Source organism: Elephas maximus, chromosome 5 (assembly GCF_024166365.1).
Source record: "Elephas maximus indicus isolate mEleMax1 chromosome 5, mEleMax1 primary haplotype, whole genome shotgun sequence".
Classification (NCBI taxonomy): domain Eukaryota; kingdom Metazoa; phylum Chordata; class Mammalia; order Proboscidea; family Elephantidae; genus Elephas; species Elephas maximus.
In genome coordinates, this window is record NC_064823.1 from 81,589,747 (window position 1) to 81,617,535 (window position 27,789).

Sequence of the window (27,789 nt, forward strand, 5' to 3'; positions counted from 1 at the left end):
TTTTTTTTAAACTTCAGTGACATACAGGCAGTCCTTGCTTTGTGCTATGTTAACATAAGCTTATGCATCTTGGAACCATGCAAAATGAGGACAGTCTGCGATATGCTTTTGTGCAGATTATATTTTTCTGATGTTCATCAAGCTATGATTTCTACTTGAAAAAAATGGGAGATAATTCAATGTCCAAAAAGAAACAGATGGCTAACTAGTCTACGGTATCTATTTAGTGAAATATGCAATCATATAAACTGATGTTAATCTAGAGTTTAATAACACAGAAAATGCTTATAAGAAAAAACACAGAATAAAATGGAATCTAATGTATGATCACTGCTATGTAAATGAACAGTACAGAAAAAAGGGATTGAAATCTTAAAAGTGATGGATATTCTACTTTTTACTTTTCTAGAATTTTCAAAATGCAAAGAAAAAACTATTAGCTAGTAAAAAAGATAAACACATGAAAAAGGTTTAAAAGAACATAAATGATATAGTATTTGTTATATCTGTATACACACAAACATTATATATAGTAATGCCAAGAAGAAGATCAATCCAACGAAATCCTGATCTATCCCTAAAATTAGAAATTGAGCAGTAGAGGCTATCGAAACATTCTACATGTATATCCATCATTCTTACGAATTCTTTGCAAGATAAGAAAGCCATGCCCCACATTCTGACTAAAGCTACACTCAGTTGTTTAGATGTTTAAATCAAGAAAAAATACACACTTCTTCCCAGTCCCCAAGAGTGTGCAGACCACTGAGGGTGACTTAGAAAAACAAATAGAGGCTGACATGATAGTTTCGGAGCATTCTGGGGGTCCAGTAACTATATAAACCACAGATTTTAAAGGATGGAGAAGAATCACAAACAAAATAAAACTGAATCATATTATCTTTAACATAAGCTTATTATGTTTTCCCCTACTGCATTTTCTAAATAAAAATTCTCTTATTCCTACTTTGTACATTTCCATTTTAGTATTTTTGCAGCGTTTATTAAAAAATATGAAAAGCTAACATTTTCAACTTTTAGTGTTCAAGTATTAAAATGAGGTTCTAGAGTGGCTGGCTGTCTCTGGGGATAGTGAATTAATAGGAAAGGGACATGATGGAATTTTCTGGGATTATGAAGATGCTCTATATTTGTTTTGGGTGGTGGTTACCAAGGTGTATTCAACACTCACAACTCATCAGACTGAACACAAAGGGCATATGCATTATCATTTATATGACTGACATGTGGACTTATAAAATACTTTCTCTAATATAAAAAATTCTCAGGCTAAAGCTACAGTTAAAACTATGTTAAATCATGTTCAGACACAAAAATACAATTCTTAAGAGACCTTTGGTTATTACTACTCACACCATACAATTAAATTACATGCTCAAACATGGATATTAAAGTATATTCCTCTTTGCCAAACAAACAAAAATCCACACACACAAAAAAACCCCAAAGCAAACACAAATAACACCACCCACCACAAACACATCAAAACCGAATCCTCAACAGCAGATGCAGCATATGGGTTATACCTAGAATAATCCATAATATTTAATTTAAAATATTTCAAATTAGAAAATTATACTTACTACTGCACATTCGAAACAATCTAAGCAAAATGGTCATCAGATTCTTCCACATACTGATTAACTGAATACAAACCTTTAACTCTAAATCTTACTTCCTTTTGAAAGGCTTCAGGAGAAATAAAGAAGCGAGTTTGGGAAAACAAAAGAAGAAAAAAAAAAAAAGAAAACCCCAAACCCCGAACCAAGGAATTCCAGAAGTGCGAGCATCCCCGGAGGAAGCACGAGTATAGCTTCAGATTCCTATTCCCATAGTCCTCAGTAACACCGCTACAATATCCCAGGGAGAAAAATTAGAGAGCAAATTATGACAGAAATAAATTTGCTGACACATGAAAGTGTAAGTAGAACATAACTTCAAACAAGCAGTTAAAAAAAACAATCAGCAAAACCCCAGACACAGAAAAAGCCTTGCTTGAAAGAGGAAAATGCCTAAGCTTCATCAGGTGATACATACCCGTCTGTTGATCTTATCACCCTGCAAATTATATATTAAAAATTATTCATAAATATTACTACTTTAGGAAAACTTAAATCTAGAAAAAAAATCCCTCAAATACTTTTTTCCATAATCTTTTTACAAACACAAGCCAATAATTTCGGACAAGATAGTTCTAATCTTTTATTATAAAAAAATGAGTACACGTTTTAGGGGATACCAATTGCCACTGAGTCGATTTCGACTCATAGCGACCCTGTCTGATTTTAGGGGAGAAACGATCATTTTTCATTAGTAACATTCAGTTATGTAGCGTGGAAAAGACACCATCATCTTGAGGATTGCTCATTGCTCATGAATTTTAATTACTATGTTCTGTGGTGACTGTGATCAGACAGTTAACTACTGCTTGGTTTAAGAAAAGCTTTTTTCAACAGACTGCAAAATAAGAACCTCGTGATGCCAAGTATTAAGTAAGTAAAGATATGAATATTTTGGGGGTAGTTTTCTTAATCACTAAAGATAAATGACAAATCAAAGATAAAATAATTTTTCAATCAAAATAAGTTGATTACAAACAACATCCAACTCCCTCTTCATTATAATTAATTTCAGAGCTTTCATTTGATTTCCTATGGTGGCACTGATACTTCTTGAAGGAGTATACTGACAAAAGCTCAGAACAAGGAACAATTCAGTGACTGTGCTAAAATTAAAAACTAAAAAATAACACGATATGTTATCACAGGGAGGAGGTTGGACAATAGCAACTTTAGTTATCCAAATTTTTACTCTCCCTGACTGACCCTGAATGTTAATGACTTTATAGTTTTGCTAAAGCATGAACTTGAATTGTCTAGCAGCAAGGGTTGCACAAGTGGGCAAATCATCTAATAGTAAGTGTCATTCCCAAACACCAGGCACTTCCATAAAGCTTTGTCATTTCCTTAAGAGGCTAAAGGAATGGGAAATTTTTTAGTTAGGCTTTTCTACAGCTTACTGGGTAAATTATATACCTCGGGGATTTGAGTATTTGCGATCTCACAAACATCAAGGACTATACCATATATATAATCTATGGACTGGAATTTTATCTTTGTTTTCTGGACTATTAATTGCTCTGTGGAATGAGAAGGAGGGAGGTACAAGCTAAGAACCGCCTTATTCTGTTTCCTCTCATAAACTGACCTGAATTCAGCTACTGAGAAGAAAGAGAAAATGACATGCAGGAACGCTGAGGATGATTTCAAAAGAAAACCAAAAAACACAACAGAACAAAAAAATTCCCAGAACATGCGTTTCCATCATGACGTAGACCTTACGGAGCCCTGGTGGCACAGTGGTTAAGAGATACGGCTGCTAACAGAAAAAAGGTAGACAGTTCAAATACACCAGCCACTGCTTGGAAACCCTATGGGGCAGTTCTACTCTGTCCTACAGGGTTGCTAAGAGTTGGAACCGACTCGATGTCAACAGGTTTGGTAGACCGTATAATTATTTGGTAAAAACATCCCTGCTTTTTCTCCATAAAACTGACTCTGGTTATAATCAACTAATAAGCACGTAAGTCCTCTCTTTCCTTGTTCATTTGCATCTACTAAGGATATTCCTATATCCTTGTATCAGTGACATCAAAATGTATAGCCAAATTTCTTTTCTCCTTAGGGAAGTTGCATGTAATACTTTACCTGTGAAAGGATGTTGGTGCACTGTTGCAGTAAAGAAACTGGAGGGTTGCCGATACTTGTAGCAAGTTGAACCCTGAGCAACTGTTCTTTCTGGATAGCATTTTCTTGCAAAGCATGGGCAAGGGCCACAGCAGCACACCAGTTTGAAAGTGAATCAGTAGAAAACAGACCTCCACATAATAACTGACCAGCTGAGACTGAATTTCCTGTTGCTACAAAGATGGCGGGCAGATGATGATATATTAGATTTCTACTGTGTGAGTAGACTAAATAAAAAAAGTGACTGTTTTCTATACATGCAAATGGTATGAAATACTATTTAAAACTTGTTAATAGTGTTAAGTAACATTTGCAAAATAATAAAAGTCTGCTTTCCAAAACAAAATGAAAAACCAGAGAAAGGTATTTTGGAAAAGCAGAAGAACAAAGATATATTAGAAGATACTTTAGGCATCAAATTGATGATGGTAATATTCCAGAAAATTATTAGCTTGATTAAAATCTACATTTCTAAGGCAAATTCAAGGATATGTCACATTAAAAATTATTCCACTACATCCAGGGTCCTATATTTTCATTTACTTTGAACATGAATTTTGGTAAAATATAATTAAGTTGTAAAATTTTGACCAACCCCACCGCCCCCCACAATTTATGTTATGAAAATGAGTGCTACTGATCTTTGCAAAAGAACTCAGACTGCTCTTAAGTTTAAAGTTAACAAAGGTATATATTTAAAGAATTTATCTAGGTAAAATGAAATATTTAAAGAGTCATGAAAGAGGCTATGACTCTAACCTATACTAGAAAACTAGAACAAAAAGTTAATTTGATTTAATAAGATTTATTGTCAGAGTGGTAATTACTATTAACAGCAGTTTCTACTATTGGGGTAAGTGTTTTACATACGTAATTGCATTAATCCTCACAATATTCCCAGTGAGGGGTCATCCTCACACACTGACCAGTATCATTATCCCCACATAACGCGATGAGGCTCAAGTAAATAACTTGTCCAAAGTTATACAGTAAAAAAAATGGAAATGCTACAGTGTAAACTCTGGTCTGACTCCAAAGCCTGTTCTCTAAATTTATCTTTAGGCTTTGGAATTCAGAATTCTTTTCTAAGCATACAAAGTACTTTGGGCTAACACATTCAGAAAAAGATTCAACTAAAAGCTTTAAAAACAAATATTTACTTTTTAAAACAGAAACCAGAACTAAATTATTTACCATCAATGGTGGAAGGCAGGAGTGTTGACACAATTTCTCCTTGTCCTTTTTGGTTTTTATATAAGAAGCACTGGAAACAATAGAGAACGGCACAACGCAATACAAACGGCTGCCTTTCATTAACCATGGACATGAGAAGTACCACAATTGCTGGTCTGTTGCATTTAAAAAGAAAAGAATAAAATGAAATATTACAACCCAAGAAAACAAATCAATAACTAGTTATTTTTGTTGACGGAAGAACCAGAGCCAGGATACCAGCAAGTATTTTCATCTCCATTTCACAGAAAAGGAAACTGTAGCTCAGAGATGTGAAGTCATGTGCGTGCTTAAGGCACAAAGCTAGGACAGGGGAGAGGTGATATTTGAACCCAAATATCTAAATTTCAAAGACCACACACTTTTAAAACACCAACATATTTATCTTGTCAGATAATTTCTCTAGTTTAAAAACACCACGGAACTTCTTAAAACAAGAAGGTGTACATATAAGATATAATAAGAATCCAAAGTAATTTTTCATTTCCTCAGAGGAATCTCAATACTTCTTTTCCTACCTCGGTGGGTTTGAAGGTGCATTTACAGAAGCAAAGTAGTCTTGGTTTACTAGGCAACCCCGAATAACTTCTGATACAGTATTAATGGTCTGTTGAGGAAAAAAAAAAAACATGTAGAGAAAGTAAGTCAAGGAAGGAAACCTGTTTTCAAAGAAAGAAAATGTTATATCCTTCTGATTTTTGTGTTTAAATGTCAAAATTCAGACACCAAAAAATCAGTGATAGTATTACTCTTGTAACACTTTCTCTAGATAAAATTTTAAAGAGTAGACTTCCAATTAAAATAACACTTGACCATATGCATTTAGTTCTTCTACCTACCAAAACTTGTCAAAATAATGGTAAAGGATTTTCTTACTTTAATATTATCCCACAAGGGAAAAAGAGAAAAGGAGATGAGATATTTTAACAAATTATTAGATAGAAAGCAGGGAGCAGATAGAGGTAACCTATTTCTCAGAGTGGTAAAAATAACAATCTAAGTGTCGGTGGAATGGAATATCAATGGGACGTGAGTCATTTTATCCTGCTGAACCATGAGAGGCTCAAACTTCTGAGCACCCAGCATTAGGAAGGTGGAGGTGGTAGCGGGGGGAGCTCAAGCAGAGTCAAAACTAGAAGAACTAGTTAAAAGTCTATTCATAGATCACCCTTACCCCCATCTCATTTCAGGTCTTTCCCCTAGACCACAGGAGACCAGAGGTTTGTTCTCTAGAGAAAATGAACAACAAAAACTCCGTACTTGGGCATACCAGACAGAGCAGAGAACTGGGGTGAGGTGTGGGGCTGAAAACGGAGACAATTCACAGTTTAAACTGTGGAACTCCCAGTTCCTGTTTCTGATTTACTTGCAGGCAAGGGACTGGAGAAGTCCTCTCTGGAGAAACTAAATGGTCCCAGAGAAAATACCTGCCAACACTGATACTTAGAGTCGAACGAAAAGAGTGGCCTGTACCTGATACGCATTCTGTAAAGACCACCAGTCCACAAGCCCCTTCTGCACTTAGTGCAGCTTTTCAGTGCCTTACTCAAATGTGAAAGAATAATTAAGAATGAGAAACACTTGAAGAAAAGTTTCTGATGAGAATATACAAAGGCCAAATCAAATAAAGAGAAAAACAGAAACCCAGAGGAAATGGCAAAGGTAAAGAATAGATGTCAAAAAACTAAAATTAATAATATTCTCAGAGAAATAAGAGAATCTATTTCTAGGAAATAAGAAGAGGATGCTTTAAAATAAAATCAGAGAACAAAGCCACTCTAATTTAAAAATCTAACAAATTAAAAATTCTAAGGATGAAGACGAACCCTTTAAAAAAAATGGAATAAAAGGACAAACTAGGTCCAGAAAATCCAGCAATCAAGAGTTTCAGAAAGAGAACAGAAAAGAGGAAATTCTCAAGGAATAGCAAAAACGTTCTTAGAACTGGAAGACATATGTCTCCAGCTTGAAAAGGCCAGTGAGTGCCAAAAACAACCGAAAGGGCGGGAAAAAATTCCACTATATGGCACATCATCAATAAATTTCAGAAAATCAGAAATGAAGATCTCAAAAGTTTCTACAGAGAAAAAGAAAGTTACATAAAAAGGATGCAGACTCAGCGTATCTTCAGACTTCATAAAAACAACACCGGGACAATGTTTTCAAAGTTGAGTGTTAGTGACTTTTCACCTTGAATTCCATATCTAGCCAAACATTAAATAGCTACAAAGGCAGAGGAACGACATTTTCAGACATGCAAGGGCTAAAATCAAATTCTATTCCCATTTACCCTTTTTCAGGAAGTTAAACAAGATAATGAACCAAGGCGGGGGTGGGGGGTGGGGGGAAGGGGGGTAGATATGGGACATACAAAATGGAAGAATCCAAGTCAAGAAAGATGTAAATGGAAATTCCAGGAGGATGATAAAGGAAAGTCCCAGAACAAGAGCAGAGCAGCAGAACTAGTGAACAATCAGCCCAGACTGGAGCAGGAAGATGGAGAGCTTCTGGAAGAAGGTCTGGGCGGAGAGGGATGATGGGTTAAACACATTATAGTACTGATAATGCAGAGATACATAGAAAACCAGTCAAAACAAAACAAAACAAAAAAAAACACAATTATAAGTCAGGAAAGAGAAAGGGAGATATCTATCTACCTACTTATCTGTAAAAGATACAGCAAATGAATTAAAGGGTAGCCGATTCCTTATCAAAGTAAAGTGAACTACCTAAACAGATGTGAACAGCATTAGTTTGGCTGTAAAAAATATAAAGCCTGAATTTTAAGACAAATATGAATTCTATTCAAACAATCCTGGGGTGACAGGAGGAAGTCAAGTGGGAGGGATATGGGGGGAAGAATGAAATCTTCATCTACAGAGACGGAAAGTAAATATTTAAAACTCATAAGTCAAGGAACAGTAGTAAAAGCTGTTTAGGGAATGCCTTAATTTACCTCAGTCAGGATATCAGCAGGAACCCCAGTAGCCATAAGGATAGTGCAAAGCTGCTGCAATAACCGACACTGGAACATAGCCTTCTGGCAGCTACTGGTAGCACCGGGAGGGTTGGTGGGAGATACCAGTACACGAACAAGCTTCAAGAAAAAGAGAGAGAAAAAAAAAAATCTTTTAAAGATCTGAAAAGGTTCGCAGCAGATCTGATCTATGTGAACAAGAAATCTTTGTGAAGGATTCCCTCACCTGGCCAGCCTAATTTACATGTTCTTTCCTTGGTGTTCCCATGGCAATAATTCAGTCATGGTACATATTACATTATGCTACTTGCTTTAGTTCCTGTCTCCTTCAGGTGACTGGGAACTCCCAGAAAGCGGACACTGCCTTGGTCATTTTTGTGTCCCAAACAACAAGCATGGTATTTGTAACATGGCACACATTCCACAGATAAGCAAGTAAAGATGTTATAGGGTGGCAGGTTTCTTACTGAAGTAAAGATGAATTATCTAAACAGAATGGCCTTAAGTGTGGTAAGTTTTCTCTGAGCTAGAAATACTTAAAGAGAAGCTACAACTAACTTGGAGATGTGGTAGAAAATTTGTGCATTAGGCAAGGAGTTGGCCTTGCTGGTTCTTAAACCAAAAAAAAAAAAAAAATTTTTTTTTTTTTTTTTTTTGACTCATAGCGACCCTACAGGACAGAGAACTGTCCCATAGGGTTTCCAGAAGCAGCCTGCCACGTCCTTCTCCTTCTCCTGTGGAATGGCAGGTGGGTTCGAACCACTGACGTTTTGGTTAGCAGCCAAGCGCCTGACGGATGCACCACCAGGGCTCTTAATGCTTATTAAATCCCTAAGAGTCTATAATCCTATGGTTAGTCTGAACCTGAACATGAAATGTCAAAAACAGAAAACAGTAATCTCAAACAACTGTTTAGAACAGTTAAATCTTCAAAATAATTTTATACATATCTTGCATTGTAAAACGTTGTTTATGTACCCTAAATCTTACACATCAAAATCAAACGGGAAATTTATAATACTCTGTTAATGACAAGTGCTATGTTATTTTATAGTAGATCTACAAAGTAATCAATGATATAACAGGTCAGACTAAAACAATTTTATTACTACAGCTGTTGTATTAACAGTGACTTCACTATGAAAGGGAACTTTTTGTGGGACAGCTAAACATAAAATAAATAAATAAAATGGTTTGAAAAGCAATATTTTTATCATTGATGAATAAAAAGGTGACCAGGAATCATGGCAATTAGGGGAAAAACTGGGTAGTTAAATGGGTGAGTAATGAAGAAATAGAATTGTTAGATATTTTCACATCTGGTTTAACAATCATTCTCAGAGAAGGTTGATTAATAAATTGATGTTACTGGAGAGAGGCTTTAGGATTACACCACTGGCTCTTGTTCTTGGCCTTCTCTAGTTGGACTTCTGCCTTTTTTTCCTTTAATCTAGCCCCCTCCTACCCCTCGCCTTTTTTTTTTTTTTTTTTGAGTATTTAAAGCAAATCCCAGGCAATACAACACTTCTCTCATAAATACTTTTGTAAGCATTTCTAACTGATAAAGACTTCTTTTTTAAACACAACCGTGATGCTATTTAAAAAAATTAACAATGATTTTGTAATAGCACATGAACATTTTTATTGATGATGTGAATAAAGAAAGGGTAATTGTTATAAATTTCTAGGGCCAGAGTAGAAAGAATGGTTGAAGAGGGAATATTTACTATGAAGATGAGAAGATGAGGGAAGATCTAATAATAGCTATTCAACAACACAAAGGATTCTCTCATAAGGTAATGGGCTTTCTGAGAGTCACTGGCAGTATTTGTCCAAAAAATGACACAGGAGGGATTCCTATAGGGATAGAAGGTAGAAGTAGTCATAAAACTGTAATGCTACACAAAAATTCAAATGTTTTGTGACTAGAAAACTTTTCAAAAAGATGTTTTCCCTAAATTTAATCTGTAAAATTTGAACGAAAAATCCCCAACCAGATTAATTTCAATTTTCAGCATCTCAAAGTTCAACCACGATTGTAATTTAATTCCAGTTAGGATGTATGGATCCAAATAGGAAAACAATGATGTATTTTCATTAGGTACATAAAAGAAAACCTGAAATACAAGTAACCTAAGAAAAGCTATAAAGAAAGAACAGTCTAACAGGTTGAAACACCAAAAACAAAAAAACACAAATTCTACCCCCCACCCCCCAAAAAAACAAAACCCACTGCCACCAAGGTGATTCTGGCTTATAGCAACCCTATAGCCATATATAGCAGAACTGCCCTATAGGGTTTCCAAGGCTGTGATCTTTATGGAAGCAGACTGAACAGGTTGAGAAACAGAAGATAATTCATGGCCTGTGATGTCAGGAACGCATCGACTACTCGACATTTGAGGTAGAGAACAGGTTAAAGTAAATTAAACTCAGTTCCTTTGAAGACCAGTATAAGGGAGAGAAAAGTTTTACTAAGCTAGAGTCAATTAGTTTTTCACTTTTAAAAGTAAATAATACTTAAAGAACCAACTCACTACATAACTAGAATACTAAATATTTCCCTTTAAATGTAGTACTCTATTTTTTTTTTTTTGTAAAATAGTACTTTAAACAGTGATAGTTTCATCAAAATAATTCCTTACATAGTACCTCAAACTACAAAATAAGTTCCCGCCAGTTTAAATATTCTTAAAATTCTTAAAATACTTTTTAGAGGGAAATGTAGGCTTGTGCCCATCATCAGATTCCCTTACTAAACACACGTTGAAAATTACTTTTATAGAGGCATTTCCTTTATTAAGACAGAAGTGTTGAGCAAAGATATCAAGCTTACCCTTTGATGACACTATTTCTAAAACATAAGAAAATAATAAATTATTGAGATGTGTAATACTGACATGTGAAAACAGAAATAATGAAGTTGGAACCATAAGCAGAAAGACAGACCCTGTGGCCATGTTCTTCTGTAAAATAGTTTTGTAACAGGTTTTAGGAATATTCTAAAAAGGTTAACTATATAATTTATCATTTGAACCGGGACATTTGTGAAATGGAAGGGGACACTATCAGTGATTACAAAATGGATACTGTCCTGGCAAACTGGGACACATGGTCAGCCTAGTTATCAATCAACCCTATGTAGGCAACTCCCAGAGCATATAACAATTTCAGACTCTAATTGCTAGAGAGGTTAACCATCCAGTTTTGAGGTCCGCAACTTCAGAGACACAGGTACAATGTCAAAGACATTCAAAGATCCACAAGAATTATTAAAGGGTTAAAAAAAAAGTTATGAGGCTGATACAAATGTAAGGGGCTGGAGAAAGGGAATAAAAGAGTAAATAAATAAAATAGTTCAAGGAATTTCAAAATTTTTATCTGACACAGAAATTATTTAAGAACCTATTATCCTTCCTTTTACTACTTTTACCACTGAGCTTTCACCATAAAGTGTAAATAAAACTAAAGGCCGTTCTGTCAATTTAACTTTTGTACTGGACTTAAAACTCAAGCTTATTTATCTTTGGGGGCAGGGATATTATCATTCATTTCCTAGCACCCAGTGCCTGGCTCTCAATAAATGTTTATTCAATGAACTTATTTGTGGAGCTTAATAAAATGTTGATTATTAAAGTATATGATATTAAATCTCTAACTGAAGAAGGCAGACTTAAAAATTCAAATCAACAATTTAACCCACTGATTCACTAATGGAGAATTAATCAGGAAACAATATGTCTGAATATGCTTTAAAATAATCTAGCAGGGCAAGAAAGGGGAATAAAAGATGAAACAAAACTGCCAGATGTACTTTGGTGAGTAGCATCTGGGGTCTTAAAAGCCTGCGAGTAGCCGTCTAAGATGCTCCATTGGTCTCATCCATTTGGGAGCAAGAGAGAATGAAGAAAACTAAAGATACAAAGATTAGTCCAAAGGACTAATGGACCACAACTACCCCAGCCTCCACCAGACTGAGTCCAGTACAACTAGACGGTGCCTGGCTACCACCACCGACTGCTCTGACAGGTATCACAGTAGAGGGTCGTAGACAGAGCTGGAAAAAAATGTAGAACAAAACTCTAACTCAAAAAAAGACCACACACAAAAAAAGACCAGACTTACTGGCCTGACAGAGACTGCAGAAGTCCCAATAGTATGGCCCCGGACACCATTCTAGCTCAGTAACGAATTCACTCCCAAGGCTCACCTTTCAGCCAAAGATTAGACAGGCCCATAAAACAAAGTGAAACTAAAGGGGCACACCAGCCAAGGGGCAAGGACTCGAAGGCAGGAGGGGACAGGAAAGCTGGTAATAGGGAACCCAAGGTCGAGAAGGGACAGTGTTGACATGTTGTGGGGCTGGTAACCAATGTCATAAAACAATATGAGTACTAACTGTTTAATGAGAAGCTAGTTTGTTCTGTAAACCTTCATCTAAAGTACAATTAAAAAAAATCAATAGTACATAATAACCTGAAATCAATTCTGTTATCAGTAAGTTAATTAGCTAACAAGTAACTCAACTAACAAGGTTTGCAGTTATATCAATATGTATTTTGTACCTAAATTAGGGGAAGAAAAATTAAGAGAAAAAAAGTATGCTACTTATTAAATACAAGCATAAAATAAATCTAGACACTAAAAAAAATTAAAATGTCAGATGTAAATAACTGAAGCTGAGTGCTAGATGAGTATGTGTTTATGTGGAATGGGGCATCTCTATCTTTATGATTGCAAATTTGCATGTTAAAAAGTTTTTTAAGTCCACCTAAGACCAATCGAATATACTGGATTTATCAAACATGAACAATTTTCTTTTCTTTGAAAGGATCACTGTCAAAGTTCCCACCACATTTATGTCTAAGGACAGTATACCTGTAGCATGAGATGCAAATTAGTCACTTTCTGTGCAGACCAGCCAGAATTTTCATCTCCAACTTCAAACCAAGGTTTCATACGTTGAATATATGAGCCTTCTTTAAAAAAATTTTGATTGGAATTGTTGTTTTTTAACAAGTTTTGAAGCAAAAGCAAACAATCTTCCACTACTATACCTGGGGAAAAAATGTAAAATGGAAGTGTTAAGGTGGATAAAATCCAACGGAAAGTTCAGCCCTCAAACCTTTTTAAAAAAGGATAGATTTCCATGCTCACTATCTCTGTAGTATGCCAGGGCAGACAGCCTCTTCTGACTTCTGACTGCACAGGCCACAGGTCACTATCGGCATGTTTTTTCTCGTGTTCCCTAGTGATCTCCTGATTTCTATGTTCAGCTGCCTACTCACCTCGGTAACTTATATTCTCTCCTCAAATTTCAGCTTAAACATCATTTCTTCAGGAATGACTACCCTGACCCAATGACTGGCTTAGGATCACCAACTGTATGCTCTCACAGCACATTGTTACTTTTATTATTATTCTGTGGTGTCTGTCTTCTCCATGGGGTCCCTGGGTAGTGCAAATGCTTAACATTCTCAGCTGCTAACTCAAAGGTTGGAGATTTGAGTCCATGCAGAGGCTCCTTGGAAGAAAGGTCTGGTGATCTACTTCCAAAAAATCAGTCATTGAAAAACCTGTGGGACACAGTTCTACTCTGACACATGTGGACTGCCACCAATCTCAGTCGACTTAACAGCAACTGTTTTTTCTCTCCTCTAGATTCTAATACATGAAGACAGGGATGTATAATGCCCTATTTACCTCTGTATCCTCCAAAGAGACAAAGACAAGGTATCAGGAATATACGTAGTTAAAAAAAAAAAAAAAAAAGGCCAAACCAAACCCGTTGCCATCGAGTTGATTCCGACTCAGAGAAGCTGGTGGATTTGAATTGCTGACCTTTTGGTTAGCAGCCAAGCTCTTAACTACTGTGCCACCAGAGCTCCATACATAGTAGGAAGCTATTAAATATTTGTTAAACGGATCAGTCATATCGTATTTGATCTCTAAAGCACTTGGTATTATTGCCCCTATGTCTCTTACTTGAAATCTCATTTTCCCTTGGTTTCTAAAACACTACTGTTTCCTGGTTTGCCTGTTTCTCTTCAGTCTCTCTTACGGATTCCGGCTCTTCTATACCCCTTAACTACTGGTATACATTAGGTTCTGTCTCAGCCTCCTTTCCTCTTCATTCTTCACTCACTCTAAGTAACTCATCTAAATGTCCTTGTTTATCTAATTTTCTTTCATCATATAAATTTGAAAGATTCCCAAATCTTTATTTCCAGCTTGGACCTCCTCTCCAAATTAATATATCCAACTTTCCACTGTAATACTCTATTTGCTAGCCCCCAGCTCAATGTGTACAAACGGAACTCATTTTCTTCTCCTATCATAGTGCTAGGTTTTTGGTATAACTCTCTCATTAAAAACAACTAAAAACACTGAACAAAAAAATCTTAAGGGCAATGAAGAGCTGACAGTTTAGCAGATTAACACTTAAGAGAAAATGGATATCCAGAGATGTAAACAACTATAAAAGTAGCTTTTGGCCAAGAGTTCATTTCTCAATCTTGGAAAATCTAAAACTTTGTTTTGACACTCTCATGGGGCAAGTGGAAAATAAATCAGAGCCAAGGGCTTACACCAGGTGGGAAGCTAATAGAGAACTTTCCACACAATAAGCTGGAATCTCAAAGAGCTATATCCTTGAGTAATAATTAACCAAAAGATAAGCAGCCCTCACAGGTCTTACAACCTGGATTTGTGCTGCCTGAGTGGTCAAAGAAATCTCCAGCCTTGAATCTGGGTAAGGTGGTCCAAGACAAACTGCATTCTCAGGGCTTGGCAGAAACAAACATGTATTTCTTCTGAAAGAAATTATCTTCAGCTTAGTTTTCAAATTCCTATAAATAAATCTGTTAATCACAATGACCAACAAACAGTCAAAGATAACCAGGAACACAGAAAATGTGGCCACATGGGCAAGAACCAGTAAAGTACCAGACCCACAAAGACTTAAGACAGTGAAATTATCAGACAGAGACTATGAAATATTAAGCTACTTATGTTCAAGGAAATAAAAGGTAAGTTGAATATATCTGCAGGGAACAAGAAATTATAAACAACTACATAGCAGGTTTGCCAAAGAACTTTTAGAAAAGGGAAATTAAGAAATCAGTTGACAGGTTCAATAGCAGATTAAGGACATGTAGAGAGAGCACCCTTCAGCCATAGATCAGAAAGGCCCATGAAACAAACAATACACGTAGCTCAACCACGTATACGAGATTAAATGGGCACAACAGCCCAGGGGCAAGGACGAGAAGGCAGGAGGGGCAGAAAAACTGGACAAACGGAAATGGGGAGATCAAGGTTGAGAAGGGAAGAGTGTTGACACGTCACAGAGTTGGGAACCAATGTCACAAAACAATGTGTAGTAATTGCTTAATGAGAAACAAATTTGCTCGGTAAACCTTCACCTAAAGCACACATACACATACAAAAAAGAATGGGTAAAGAGAGAACTGGTGAAATGGAAAACAGGTAAGAAGAAATAATCCAAAATGTAGCCCAGAAAGAAGAAAATAAGATGATAGAGTAGGAGTCAAATTAGATGACAGAAAACTGAGAAAGTCAGAGAAGAGAGAAATGTGGCAGGAGCAATATTTGAGGAGATATAGCTGCGATTTCCCAAAACTGATGAAAGACACCAACCTAGACTCCAGAAGGCCAACAAACAGCAAGCAGGATAACTAAAAAAATACATACTTCAACACACCATAGTAAATGAAAGAAAGAGTATAAAGTATGAGCCCCCATTTTTCCCTTCAACTGCATTGTCTAGAGTACAAAGGAATCTCTTTAAACCAATCTTTTCATACTGTACCTCCATCACTGTTCCCCTCTTCTGTAATAATGTCTAGTAATCTCTCAAAAGCATTTTCAAATGCAACAATTTTCTGGATTGCTCCATTGCTTCTTGTTAGTGCCTGAAGTAGTAAGACACCCTTGTGGAGAAGAAAGATAACGTTTAGTGAACTACAACCTTTATAAGACATTTCAAAATTGCTTTAAAAAAATAATAGAATTTTGGAACTGGCAGGAATTTCAGAAATCCAACTCCTTCACTTTAGAGAGAGAAAACAAGGATAGAAAATTTAAGCAATTACCTCCGTAAGGTTAAAGATCTTGATGGGACAAAGTCTAGACCAGAATCCCTGTCTAACAATTCCTTATTCAGTTCCTTTTCCACTGTGCAATATAAATACATAATATTTTTTTCATATTCATCAATCGCTAGATAGCTTTCATTGTGGCATGAAGTATGTCACTGTACATGATTCACAGTAGTAATAATGGACAAGCTATGAATTCATTAACATATATTAACAAATACTATCATATTAAAGCAGAGAAAGTTGTTATTCTTGCCCCGCCAAATTCCCAAAATTTGACTTGAAGTCAATAGAAAAAAGATAAGAATTCATGCCTCATGTTCATAGCAGTCCATCATGACTTTGTTTCTGATTTTTAGTTTTTCTCAGCTCCTGTTAAGCTGGGTTTAGTTCATATATTCTGCAATCTCTTTATAATTCAAGAAAAACTCACCACTTTCAATTTTTCATTTCACCACCAAAGAAGTATTTTACAAGCCCTTAAGGATCCAGTAGTATCATGATAGTCAAGAGACAGCAGATATAAAACAAGCATAGATATTACTTAGGAATGTATGAGGAATAGCAAAAATCCTAAAGAGGTAAATTAGTGGTTGGCTGTTACTACTGGGTGGTACATACACATGTAAGAAAAATGCCCATGGCCTTATTGAGTTTGTTTCACTAATGTTCCTGTCTCATCACAATACCTAAATGAAAGAGAGAAAGGTGAATGCGGTTATTTTAGATGTCAAATTTTCCCACTTAATGCTGCCAAGTTGAGTTTAACTGCTAACAAAGGGAAGAGTACAGTGACAAGAACACTGGGGCTCTGAGTAAGATAAAGTGGGTTTAAAACCTAGTTGCCCTATTTACTAGCTGGGTGACTTTGAGTCTCAGTATACTCACGTGTAAAACAAAGACAATAATATTTACGCCACAGAGATTTTATGAGGAGTAAAAGAGATAATACATAAAATGCCTTCTATAGAACCTCCCATATTTTAAGTTCTCAATAACTGTTGATTTTTTTCTCCCTTATTCTCCTAAGTGACTATTAAGAGAGTTCCTGCTCTAATCAACACATCCAGTAAAGTCCTCTTAAGAATAGAAGTATACTTGTTGGTCATTGAAAGTAAGTGGGCACCAACTCCTCACTTCGAAAATTGGCAAATAAAAAAAAAATTAAAGGCATTTATTTATTTATCCTGCCTTTCAGTATGAACTGTATTAAAGGTAATAAAGTAGCACTAGTTGATGAAGTAAAGTTCTTCTTTACAGATGATTACAACCCGCTGACACTGAGCCGATTCCAACTCATAGCAACCCTGTAAGACAGAGCAGAACTGCCCCATAGGGTTTCCAAGGAGCAGCTGGTGGATTCGAACTGCTGACCTTTTGGTTAGCAGCTGAGCTCTTAACCACTGCACCACCAGGGCTCCTTACAGATGATTACAATTTAATAAATATGGAAAGAATGACAGAATCAGAGACATCATCATTTTGGAACGCCTAACAAAATAACTGCTCTGGCAACGCTCATTAGTGGATGAAACCATTTGATACAAGGTTCATAGAGAGCTTCACAATGGAGGGATCTGGCTATCACCAATTGAACTCACTCATCACTACAAGTGAGACAACAGTATTATGTGTCTCCTGAGGTGTTGCAAGATTAAGTACACTGCATCACCTAGAAAATATTCTAGCAAAAAGCTGAACTTGACCCTAATCGAGCCTTCAGCGTTAATAGACAGAACCACCAAATATAATGATAGGATCTCGTCTGGATCCTGATTCAAAGAAACTAAGTGTAAAAAGACATTTTTGAGACAACTGGGAAGACTGAATTTGGAATGGTTATCTTACTTAAACTGAAGGCCAAGAAATTATTAATTCGTTAATTTAGTGATAATGGTCTTGAAGGTACGTAAGAAAAAAAATTTTTTTTTTCTTCCCTGAAATGCATACTGAAGTGTGTATGGGTAAAATTATAGATTGCTTGATTGCTTTTAAAAACTCCAGTCAAAAATACACAGGAGCGGGGTGGAGGTGGGAGGAGGAGGCAGATGAAGCAAGTAGAGCAAAATCTTGATAACTGATGGGTTCAGGTGTTTTCTCTCCACCTCTGTGTGTGCTACATTTCTCATAATAAAAAAATAAGTAAAGGGATGGAAGTACAGTCTGTCACTTAGAAGTAAGCTGGTAGTTGCTTTCCAGGGTTTTCTCAACCATTTTAGTGTAACTTGCTTTTTAAATACTAAGTTAACACACGTTAAGTATAAAATTATCAGTGCACCTACTATATATGACCAACTAATTTTCTAAATCCAGATCTACGTCGATGTCTCAAATATAAAACAAACTACAGCTAGGCATCTTTACCAATATGCTCTAAGGGAGGCTAATCAATGTCTACAATGGTCAGGGAGTGCAATTAGGTTATTAAAAGAAAGAAAAAAAGGAAAAGAAAATTTTTAAAGAAAGAAAAGATAAAAAAGAGGAAAACAGTAGCACACTGTTTCAGTAAATCAGAGTGCCACTTAGTTGCCACTGGTTTCTGATCCTTGGTGTCAACTGTGTATATTACATTACATAATGTAACTGACAGTAAGCATCCACAAACAAAATCATATAAATAGGTTTATTTAAACCAAAGAAAATAGGGCTGTTAAACACATGAAAACCAAGAATCTCAGTAAGTTATAATGAAAATTTAAAAATGTAACTTAATCTCTAACTGCAAAATTAATAAAAATGAACATGGAGAATCATTTTATCTGTCTCAAATAAAAACTGAGGGAAAAAGATGAAGAACAAAGGGTAAGAGTTAAAAGAAACAGTAAATTTAAACACCAAGATATGCACTATGCTTAAAAAAAAGTAATTTTATATTTTAAAATGAAAACAAATGGTAATAATACTAACAGAGAACCAGGGAAAGATAATATCTCTATTAAATGGTTTGTATGCTATCCTCTTACTTAAACTGAGGGTCAAGAGAAGAACAAGAGAAACTGAGTTAGTAACAATTAGTCCAAGATGCTCAAAATTCCTAATAGGTGGAAAAAGAAAAAAAATAGATGGATGTCCATCTAAATACAATTTTTTAAAAGATAAAATTTAAATATTAAAGAATAAAAAATAGTTTTTTTAAGTTACATTACTATATAACTTGCCTGTCTATAAAACTGAATTGACATACATAAAAAAATATGAAAAGCTCTATCTGTATGTCTGTGTGGCTAATGAAGAACAAGTTACTTGGTCTCTGTGGGTCATGGGCTTCTCCCTATAAATATGGGAATTGAATTAGCCTGATATGATCTCCTAGCTGTAGCATTTAATTTTAAAATGATCTTTCCAATTGTTGTCTAAAGTATAACAGAGCTTTGACCAAGTTGTAAGGTAACAGTAGAGAAAAATATTCAAGCAACAAAATAATGTGGCATCAATGCAAAATATTCAAACTTATATGCAAATACTATAATAAATCAAAATGGAAAATGATTCCAGAGCAAACCATGCTCATAGTTAAATAAAATTATTAAGGAAAAATACTCTGAAATACATTCAGTCAACTAAGTACAAGGATTCTAAATGTTAAAAATGTTATGCTTTGTTAAGCTTACATCATTCAGCGTGTGGGGGCCTTTCCTCTACTCTTTAGGAAGGAGGATTCTAGAGATAAGAGTTTGGGGCTAATACAACCTTTCAGAACAGAGTGGAAGAAATCCTAAACTTGTGGAAGAAATAAATTTGAATAGCAAAATTGTCTGCTTAACCCAAAACATTTGGATAGGAAAGAAATAATGTGGCCTTGCATATAACTTTAAAAAGTCTAAAAGACTGACCACTAACCTCAACTTTCCAAATCTAACTTCTTATATTTTTGAATAAGAATAAACAAAGATTTCATTTGCCAAGAGAAAAAAAAAAAAAAAAAAAAAGCTGCATATTATTGGACTCCTTTTTCAAATTTAACTTACATCATTACGTATAACTTCCCTGGAATCTGCTAATAAGTCCATTAATCTTGAAACACCTAGAAAAAACAAATATGTGAAAAATACTGGTAAGCCAAAAATGCAAATACTGATTCAAATTATAAACAATCCATTTCAGTCCCTCTCTCTAGGAAATACTCCTCATTTTTTCCAATCAAATGATATAAAGATGGTTTTTAAGTCACTTACCCATGGGGCTGACTAAAATAATCTGCTGCACCTGAGGCCCTAGTTGTTTTAAAAGAGAAGTAAGAAGCTTTACACCAGGCCATCGGACATGGAAATCAAACTCCTGCAATATAAGAATTTAAAATATTTACGTCTGTAATTCATAATTTTAAGAAAAACAAATAAAGAATGGAAGTTTAGTAAACTTCTAAATGGTGATTCTAAAGAGAAGAAAGGCAATAAAAAGAAAACAGGAAATTAATATAAACTGATCAAACAGGTTAAAATGTTATTGACTAGATAAAAGAATATTATGTAAAAAGAGAAATAAGTTAAAAAGCAGACAGTGCTTTAACAGATGTATTTCTTGAAACATGCATGTAAATCTGTTGCTATGTTATAATAAACCCACTACCTTAAAAAGTTACGTATACGTTTCTTCCTTAATAACATCAGAAAAAGGCAACAAAAAAGATGCTTATTAAGATGACAAAAATATTAAGATTCCCTATTTACCTCCAATAAAGATAGCAGGAGAGTGACATTTTCTTGCTGCTTAATGAAAATTTCTGTAAACTGGCTTCCCAAATCATCACTCTGTCTTGTGGAATTTTCTTCTGTAATATTCAAAGATAATGTACTTCAGTATGGTGCTGTGTTACTTTAAGGTGTCTTTTTGTTGAAGGAGCTAAGCAGACACGATAATTTTCTTTTATTTAAACAATTCAAGCCTGTAACAGTGTGGCCGGTAGCAATATTACAATGAATGGAAGGCAATTAATTCCTTAAAATAACTTTTAATGTCATTTAAATCAATTTTATTTCTCAAACGTTTAAATCTACTCTCCAAATAAGAGATATTTAAGTTTTCACATTTTCTCAAGGACATTTTTAGGTTAAACTGGGGCACAAAGAAAGTCTGTGGAGTAATGGGAATACCCTAACATGAGTAAAGTAATGGTTACACTGCTGTATGTATCTGTCCAAACTCCTAAGACCATACAACCCAAACAGTAAATGTGACTGTATGCCAATTATACCTCAAAACACCTTCCCCTCCAAAACCATTATTAAACATACAGTCCTTGCTGATTCTGAGTGCTACTGTATTAAGTAATTTAATTAAAAATTAAATCACTCATCTGCAGTCTTCAATATCCTTAAAAAAAAAAAATTAGAGTACATATATAGTTATTTAGTAATAAAACCAGTTTTTTAATATATATATATTTTATTGTATTTTTGTGAAAGTTTACACAGCAAATCAGGTTTCATTTAACGATTTCTATTCAGTGGCATTGGTTACATTTTCCACACTGTGTCAACATTCTCATTATTTCCACTCTGCTTATTCCATTTCCATTAATTTAGCTTCCCTACCCGCCCCCCCATCTTTGCTTTCAAGTAAATATCGATCATTTGGTCTCATTTAAATTTTAAAATCAGAATTTTACATTTCTTTAAAATATTTTATATTTGCCCTTAATGCTAAATCTTTGAACTATTTGTTCTTTAAATGTACGTTGTCAAAATAACTTAAAGGATCACTAAAAATTGAAGCAACAACTGCCATAAGCAAATTATCATTTAAAACCTACCAATACCATAAACAGTAATTTAGTGGTGGCAAATATACTACCCACACAAAAACTGGAAAAAAAAAAAAAAAAAACAAAAACCCAACCCCACTGCACAGCATCTGCTAAGTGTCAGAGAATCTTCATCCACATAATGCTCCAGGCAGTGGTAATAAACTTACAGAGCCAGCAGTCAACATCAAACCTACTCATTACCCCTTAAACAGCTGTTTATAAAACACGAGTATAGAAACAACAAAAAACCCCAGCAGATGACAGGAAAAGCAAAACAATCCAACAAGTGATACTGATAACCAGGAACCAGTTGCCACTGAGTCAATTCCAACTCATGGTGACTTAATCCCATCTAATTATCTGCAGGGGAAAGAGAAAAAGAAACCAAAACTAGAAAAGAGATGTTTCCCAATATTGATTATACATGCAAATATGCTGGATTTATCCTTCAGAAACTTACTTAAATATTCAATAAAAAATTTTGGTTTAAAATTTTTTAGGAATTTTAACTATGAAATATTTCTCTTAAAGATCTCTTATATCACTAAAAGAATTTACTGTTTTTGAACCGTAAAACTACATTTTTTAAACAAAAAACACTTGTTTTTAAAAGAATTACTCTGGCTGTTTCGTGGACAATAGACTGTTGGAGAACTAGGGAAATAGGAAGACAGCTTAGGAGGCAATAATCAAGGTAAGAGCTGGAGATGGCTTAGGCCACAGTGGTCTAATTTTTATGAAAACAGAGGGAAAAGGATTTGCTGACACATTGTATGGAAGGGTGTAAGAAAAAAAAAAAGTGACCATTCCAATGTTTTGGCATGAAAAACTAAAAGGGCAGAACTGGAGTTGCTACTTGTTGAGATGGGGGAACACTGTAGGAGAAGCAAGTTGGGAGCAGAGAGAGAATCAAAAGTTTACTTTTGGACATATTAAGTGTGCGACACCTTACAGAAATCCAAATGAAGATATCACGTAGGTCGCTGGAAACAGGTAGTCCCTGATTTACAACAAACCACACTTACGACTTTTTTTTTTTGTACATCTTATTGTTAGTAACATTTACTGCATACAGTGTTAAAATACATCTGTAAGTTTATATGAATGTTTCCAACTCCCAAAGATGGATAGAGATCAAATACAATAAAAGGCATTAGAATGAACACTAAAAAAAAAAAAATGAGGTTTCTCACTTATGTCAGAATTGACTTATGACAGAATCATCGGAATGGAACCCCACCATGAGTTAGGGACTACCTATGTATCACTGAGATGGCTGCTAAACCACATTCCTGCTCTCACAATAGGGGCAGACTTTTTCAAGGCTTCAGATCAGAACTGTTTGACTAGGATTAACCACTTCCTTACTCTTTACATTGTTTTAACTTCAGGGAAATTCTGCAGATAAAGGTCACAAACAAGTCCCAGGAAAACCAGCACCAGACAACCAAACATGCACAGACAGATCAGAAAACTCATGCCAAGGAACCAAAAAACTCACGTCAAGGAACAGAAGTCACTGGACTTACGTCATCTGTGAGAGCCGTGCCCATTTCAGAAGCGAGGGGATTGTCAGTCGCTTCCTGCCAATTCCTAGCCCTGCCCCACAATGAATAATCACAAAGAATTGTTAATATGTATAACTTCATGATTCTGCTTACTGTAACGATCCCATAAAAGCTGGTGTCCACTCAGTTTCAGGGAGCCGCCGCGGAGACTAGAAGCCCTGCACACTCCTTTACTTGGCCATCTAAATAAACGCTTTCACTTTGCCTTAACAGCCATGTCCACTTCTCTGTTTAGACAGGCTGAGCCAAGCGGGACTTGGAACTGACCCAGTCCTATTCTGGTTCAGTCGTTTACATCATTGTCTTAGTCATCTAGTGCTGCTATAAAAGAAACACCACAAATGGATGGCCTTAACAAACCTAAGTTTATTCCCTCACAGTCTAGTAGTCTAGAAGTCCGAATTCCAAGCACCAGCTCCAGGGAAAAGCCTTCTCTCCCTGTTGGCTCTGGAGGAAGGTCCTTGTCATCAATCTTCTCCTGGTCCAGGAGCTTCTCTGCTCAGGAACCTCAGGTTCAAAGGACATGCTCTGTTCCGGGCATTGCATTCTTGGTGGTATGAGGTCCCCAACTCTCTGCTCACTTCTTTTTCCTTTTATCTCTTGTAAGATAAAAGGTGATACAGGCCACACCCCGGGAAAACTCCTTTTACAATGGATGAGGGATGTGATCCGAGTAAGGGTGTTACATCCCACCCTAATCCTCTTCAACATAACTCAATATTGCCTAACTAACCACAGGCTGAGATTAGGGTTTACAACACATAGGAAAATCACATGAATCACAAAACTGAGGGCAACCACACAATACTGGGAATCATGGCCTAACCAAGTTGACACATACTTTGGGGGACACAAATTCAATCCATAACAATCACTTAGTCATTCTGTGCAACAGAACAAAACAATGAACCCTATGTGCAACAGAATGAAACAATGCCTAAACCTGCGACATCCTCACAATCATTGCTGTGTTTGGGCCCACTGTTGCAGACTCTGTGTCAATCCATCTCATTAAAGGCCTCTACTTTACCAAGCATGATGTCCTTCTCCAGGGACTGGTCTCTCTGATCACATGTCCAAAGTAGGTAAGACAAAGTCTTGCTAACCTCACCCCTAAGGAGCATTCTGGCTGTACTTCTTCCAAGACAGATTTGCTCGTTCTTCTTGCAGTCCATGGTATATTCAATATTCTTGACCAAGACCATAATTCAAATGCATCAAGTCTTCTCTGGTCTTCCTTATTCATTGTCCAGCTTTCGCATACATATAAGGCGACTGAAAACACCACGGCTTGAGTCAGGTGCATCATGGTCTTCAAAGTGACATCTTTGCTTTTTAACACTTTAAAGTAGTTTTGCAGCAGATCTGTCCAATGCAATATGTTGTCTGATTTCCTGGCTGCTGCTTCAGTGGGAGTTGATTGTGGATCCGAGTAAAATAAAATCCTTGACAACTTCAACCTCTTCTCTGTTTAACGTGATGCTGCTTATTGGTCCAGTTGTGAGGATTCTTGCTTTCTTTATGTTGAGGTGTAATACTGAAGGCTGTAATCTTTGATCTTCAAGTCCTCTTCACTTTCAGCAAGCAAGGTTGTGTCATCTGCATGTTGCAGGCTGTTAATGAATCTTCCTCCAATCCTGACGCAGTGTTGTTCTTCCTATAGTCTAGCTTCTCAGATTATTTGTTCAGCAAACAGACTGAATAAGTATGGGGAAAGAATACAACTCTGACGCACACCTTTCCTGATTTTAAACCACAAATGTTCTGTTCAAATGACTGCCTCTTGGTCTATGTACAGATTTCTCATGAGCAATGTTATCCATAATTTGTTACAATCCACACAGCTGAATGCCTTTGCATAGTCAATAAAACACAGGTAAACATACTTCCTGTATTTTCTTTCAGCCAAGGTTCATCTGATATTATCTCTTGTTCTACACCATCTTCTGAATCCAGCTTCAAATTCTGGCAGTTTCATGTCCATGTACTGCTGCAACGTTTTTTGAATTATATTCAGCAATTTTTTTGGTGTATTATTAACGATTCTGTTTGATAATGTCCACATTCTGTTGGATCACCTTTCTTTGGAATGGGCACAAATATGGATCTCTTCCAGTTGGTGGGCTAAGTGTCTGTCTTCCAAATTTCTTGGCATAGACAAGTGAGCACTGCCAGTCCTGCACCCATTTTTTGGAAACATCTCAATTGGTATTCTGCCAATTCCTGGAGTCTTGTTTTTCCCCAATGCCTTCAGTGCAGCTTGGACTTCTTTCTTCAATGCCATCGGTCTTGATCATACGCTACCTCCTGAAATGGCTGAATCTTGACCGATTCTTTTTGGTACAGTGACTCCATGTACTCCTTCCATCTTCTTTTGAGGCTTCCTGCGTTATTCAGTATTTTGCTCATAGGATCCTTCAGTATTAAAACTCGAGGCTTGAATTTTTTCTTCAGTTCCTTCAGATTGAGAAATGCCCAGTGTGTTCTTCCTTTTTGGTTCTCTAACAAATATGGCCTTGATGATAGAAAGAATGCTGGATATTGCATGACAGAATTTTGCAAGACCAATGACCTATTCATTGCAGATACCTTTTTCAACAACAGAAACGGCATCTATAAATGTTGATCCTGCCAGGTAGAATACACAGGAATCAAATCTACTATAACTGTGGAGAGAGACAATGGAGAAGCTCAGTATCATCAATCAGAACAAGGCCAGTGGCCCACTGCAGAACAGACTATCAGGTGCTCACCTGCAAGTTGATGCTTAAGAAATAAAACAAGTCCACAACAGCCAAAGTATGACCTTGAATATATTCCATTTGAATTTAGAGACCATTTCAAGAACAGATTTGATGCACTGAACACTAATGACTGAAGACCAGAGGAGCTGTGGGGTTACATCAAAGGCATTACATTTGAAGAAAGCAAAAGTTCATTAAAAAGAAAAGAAATAAAGAAAAGACCAAAATGGATGCCAGAAGAGACTCTGAAACTTACTCTTGAAAGTGGAGCAGCTAAAGCGAACAAAAGAAATTATGAAGTAAAAGAGCTGGACAGAAGTTTTCAAAGGGCCGCTCAAGAAGATAAAGTAAAGTATTATAATGAAGGAGGATACTACTCAGCAGTAAAAAGGAATGAAATATTCAGATACATTAAGCTGTTGGGGGAGAAGAAATCCAAGTGGAGACATCACATCAAGTATTTGAACGTACAACTACGGTGTTCAGTGAAGAGGTGTGGTTTGGACATAGACATTTGAGATTGATAAACATATAAATAATATTTAAAGTCACAAGACTGGATGACAATACAGTCTGAGAATATAAGAAGAGAGTAGAGAAGGAAAGAAATCTATGTCCAGGGGTATTCCACTATTAAGAGATTGAGGAGGTAAGAAGGAAGGCAGCAAAGAAGATAAAAAAGGAGTAAGGAGTCAGTGAAACAGGAAGAAACCAGAAGACCTTGGAGACTGAGAGCCAAGCGAACAAAAAGTTCGTAAGGAGAAAGGAGCGATCCACTGTCAATACTAACAGGTCAAGTGTAACCTGCGAAGTAACTTAACATGATCAAGAAATGAAGTAACATCGCTAACACAGGTAGAGGTAATTTTTGTTTAACTACAGAATGACTAGGGTATGGAGCAGTCAGATACTTTCCTGAGAGGCAGTACGGTGTAATGCAAAAAGTTCACAAAGGCTTTAGATTCAGGTCAATTAAATTCATACTCAACTACTTAGTAGCCAAGTTACTTTGGGCAAGTATCCCAACTGTATCTAGCTTCAGTTCCTCATCTGTAAAATGCAGACAATACCTTTCACATAGACTTTTCTATGAGGAAAACAGATAAGTAAAATAACTAAATTTTCTTTTAAAAATATACAATTTCAACTCAAAATAATAGAAACATTAACAGTGCATACTAAGTAAGAGTTCAATAAACAGTACCATCATCATCATCCTCATTATGCCTAAGCCAGGATTTCTCAATCTTGATACTCACTCCTGACATTTTGGTCCACATAGCTTCTTGTTGTGGGACGCTGTCATGTGCAATGCAGGATCTCTGGCCTCTACCCACTAGATGCCAGTAGCACTCTCCCACTTTCCCTCAACTGTGACAACCCCAAAAGTCTCCAGGTCTTGCCAAATGTCTTCTAGATGAGGATGAGGGGGCAAATCACTTCCAGCTGAGAATCACTGTCCTAAATATGTACTATCGAGTTTTCAAATGATATGAAACATAATGATCTTCCTTTGATGATTCAGAATTTCAGATTCTTACCAGGTTATCAGTAATGATGCATCATTAAGATGCAAAAAAAATCTTAACATGATTGTCTAAGCCCTGTCCTCTCCCTTCCTCACTGAGATCAGC

At 36.0% G+C, this 27,789-nt stretch overlaps 1 protein-coding gene across 2 annotated transcripts in view; it reads right to left on the minus strand.

Annotated features, from left to right (window-relative positions):
* The window catches only part of USO1 (USO1 vesicle transport factor), a 118,314-nt gene that overhangs the window by 30,437 nt on the left and 60,088 nt on the right, over positions 1-27,789 (minus strand). Inside the window, exons 5-14 of one of the 2 annotated variants that reach the window (XM_049885953.1) lie at positions 20,768-20,868; positions 20,273-20,375; positions 20,066-20,121; positions 15,809-15,929; positions 12,856-13,034; positions 7,957-8,097; positions 5,519-5,607; positions 4,962-5,116; positions 3,729-3,940; positions 2,059-2,079 (exon numbers count right to left, since the gene is read on the minus strand). In XM_049885953.1, the coding sequence (XP_049741910.1) occupies positions 2,059-2,079; positions 3,729-3,940; positions 4,962-5,116; positions 5,519-5,607; positions 7,957-8,097; positions 12,856-13,034; positions 15,809-15,929; positions 20,066-20,121; positions 20,273-20,375; positions 20,768-20,868 (1,178 nt within the window). The remainder of the gene's footprint in view (positions 1-2,058; positions 2,080-3,728; positions 3,941-4,961; positions 5,117-5,518; positions 5,608-7,956; positions 8,098-12,855; positions 13,035-15,808; positions 15,930-20,065; positions 20,122-20,272; positions 20,376-20,767; positions 20,869-27,789) is intronic. The other variant, XM_049885954.1, reaches the window with a different exon arrangement.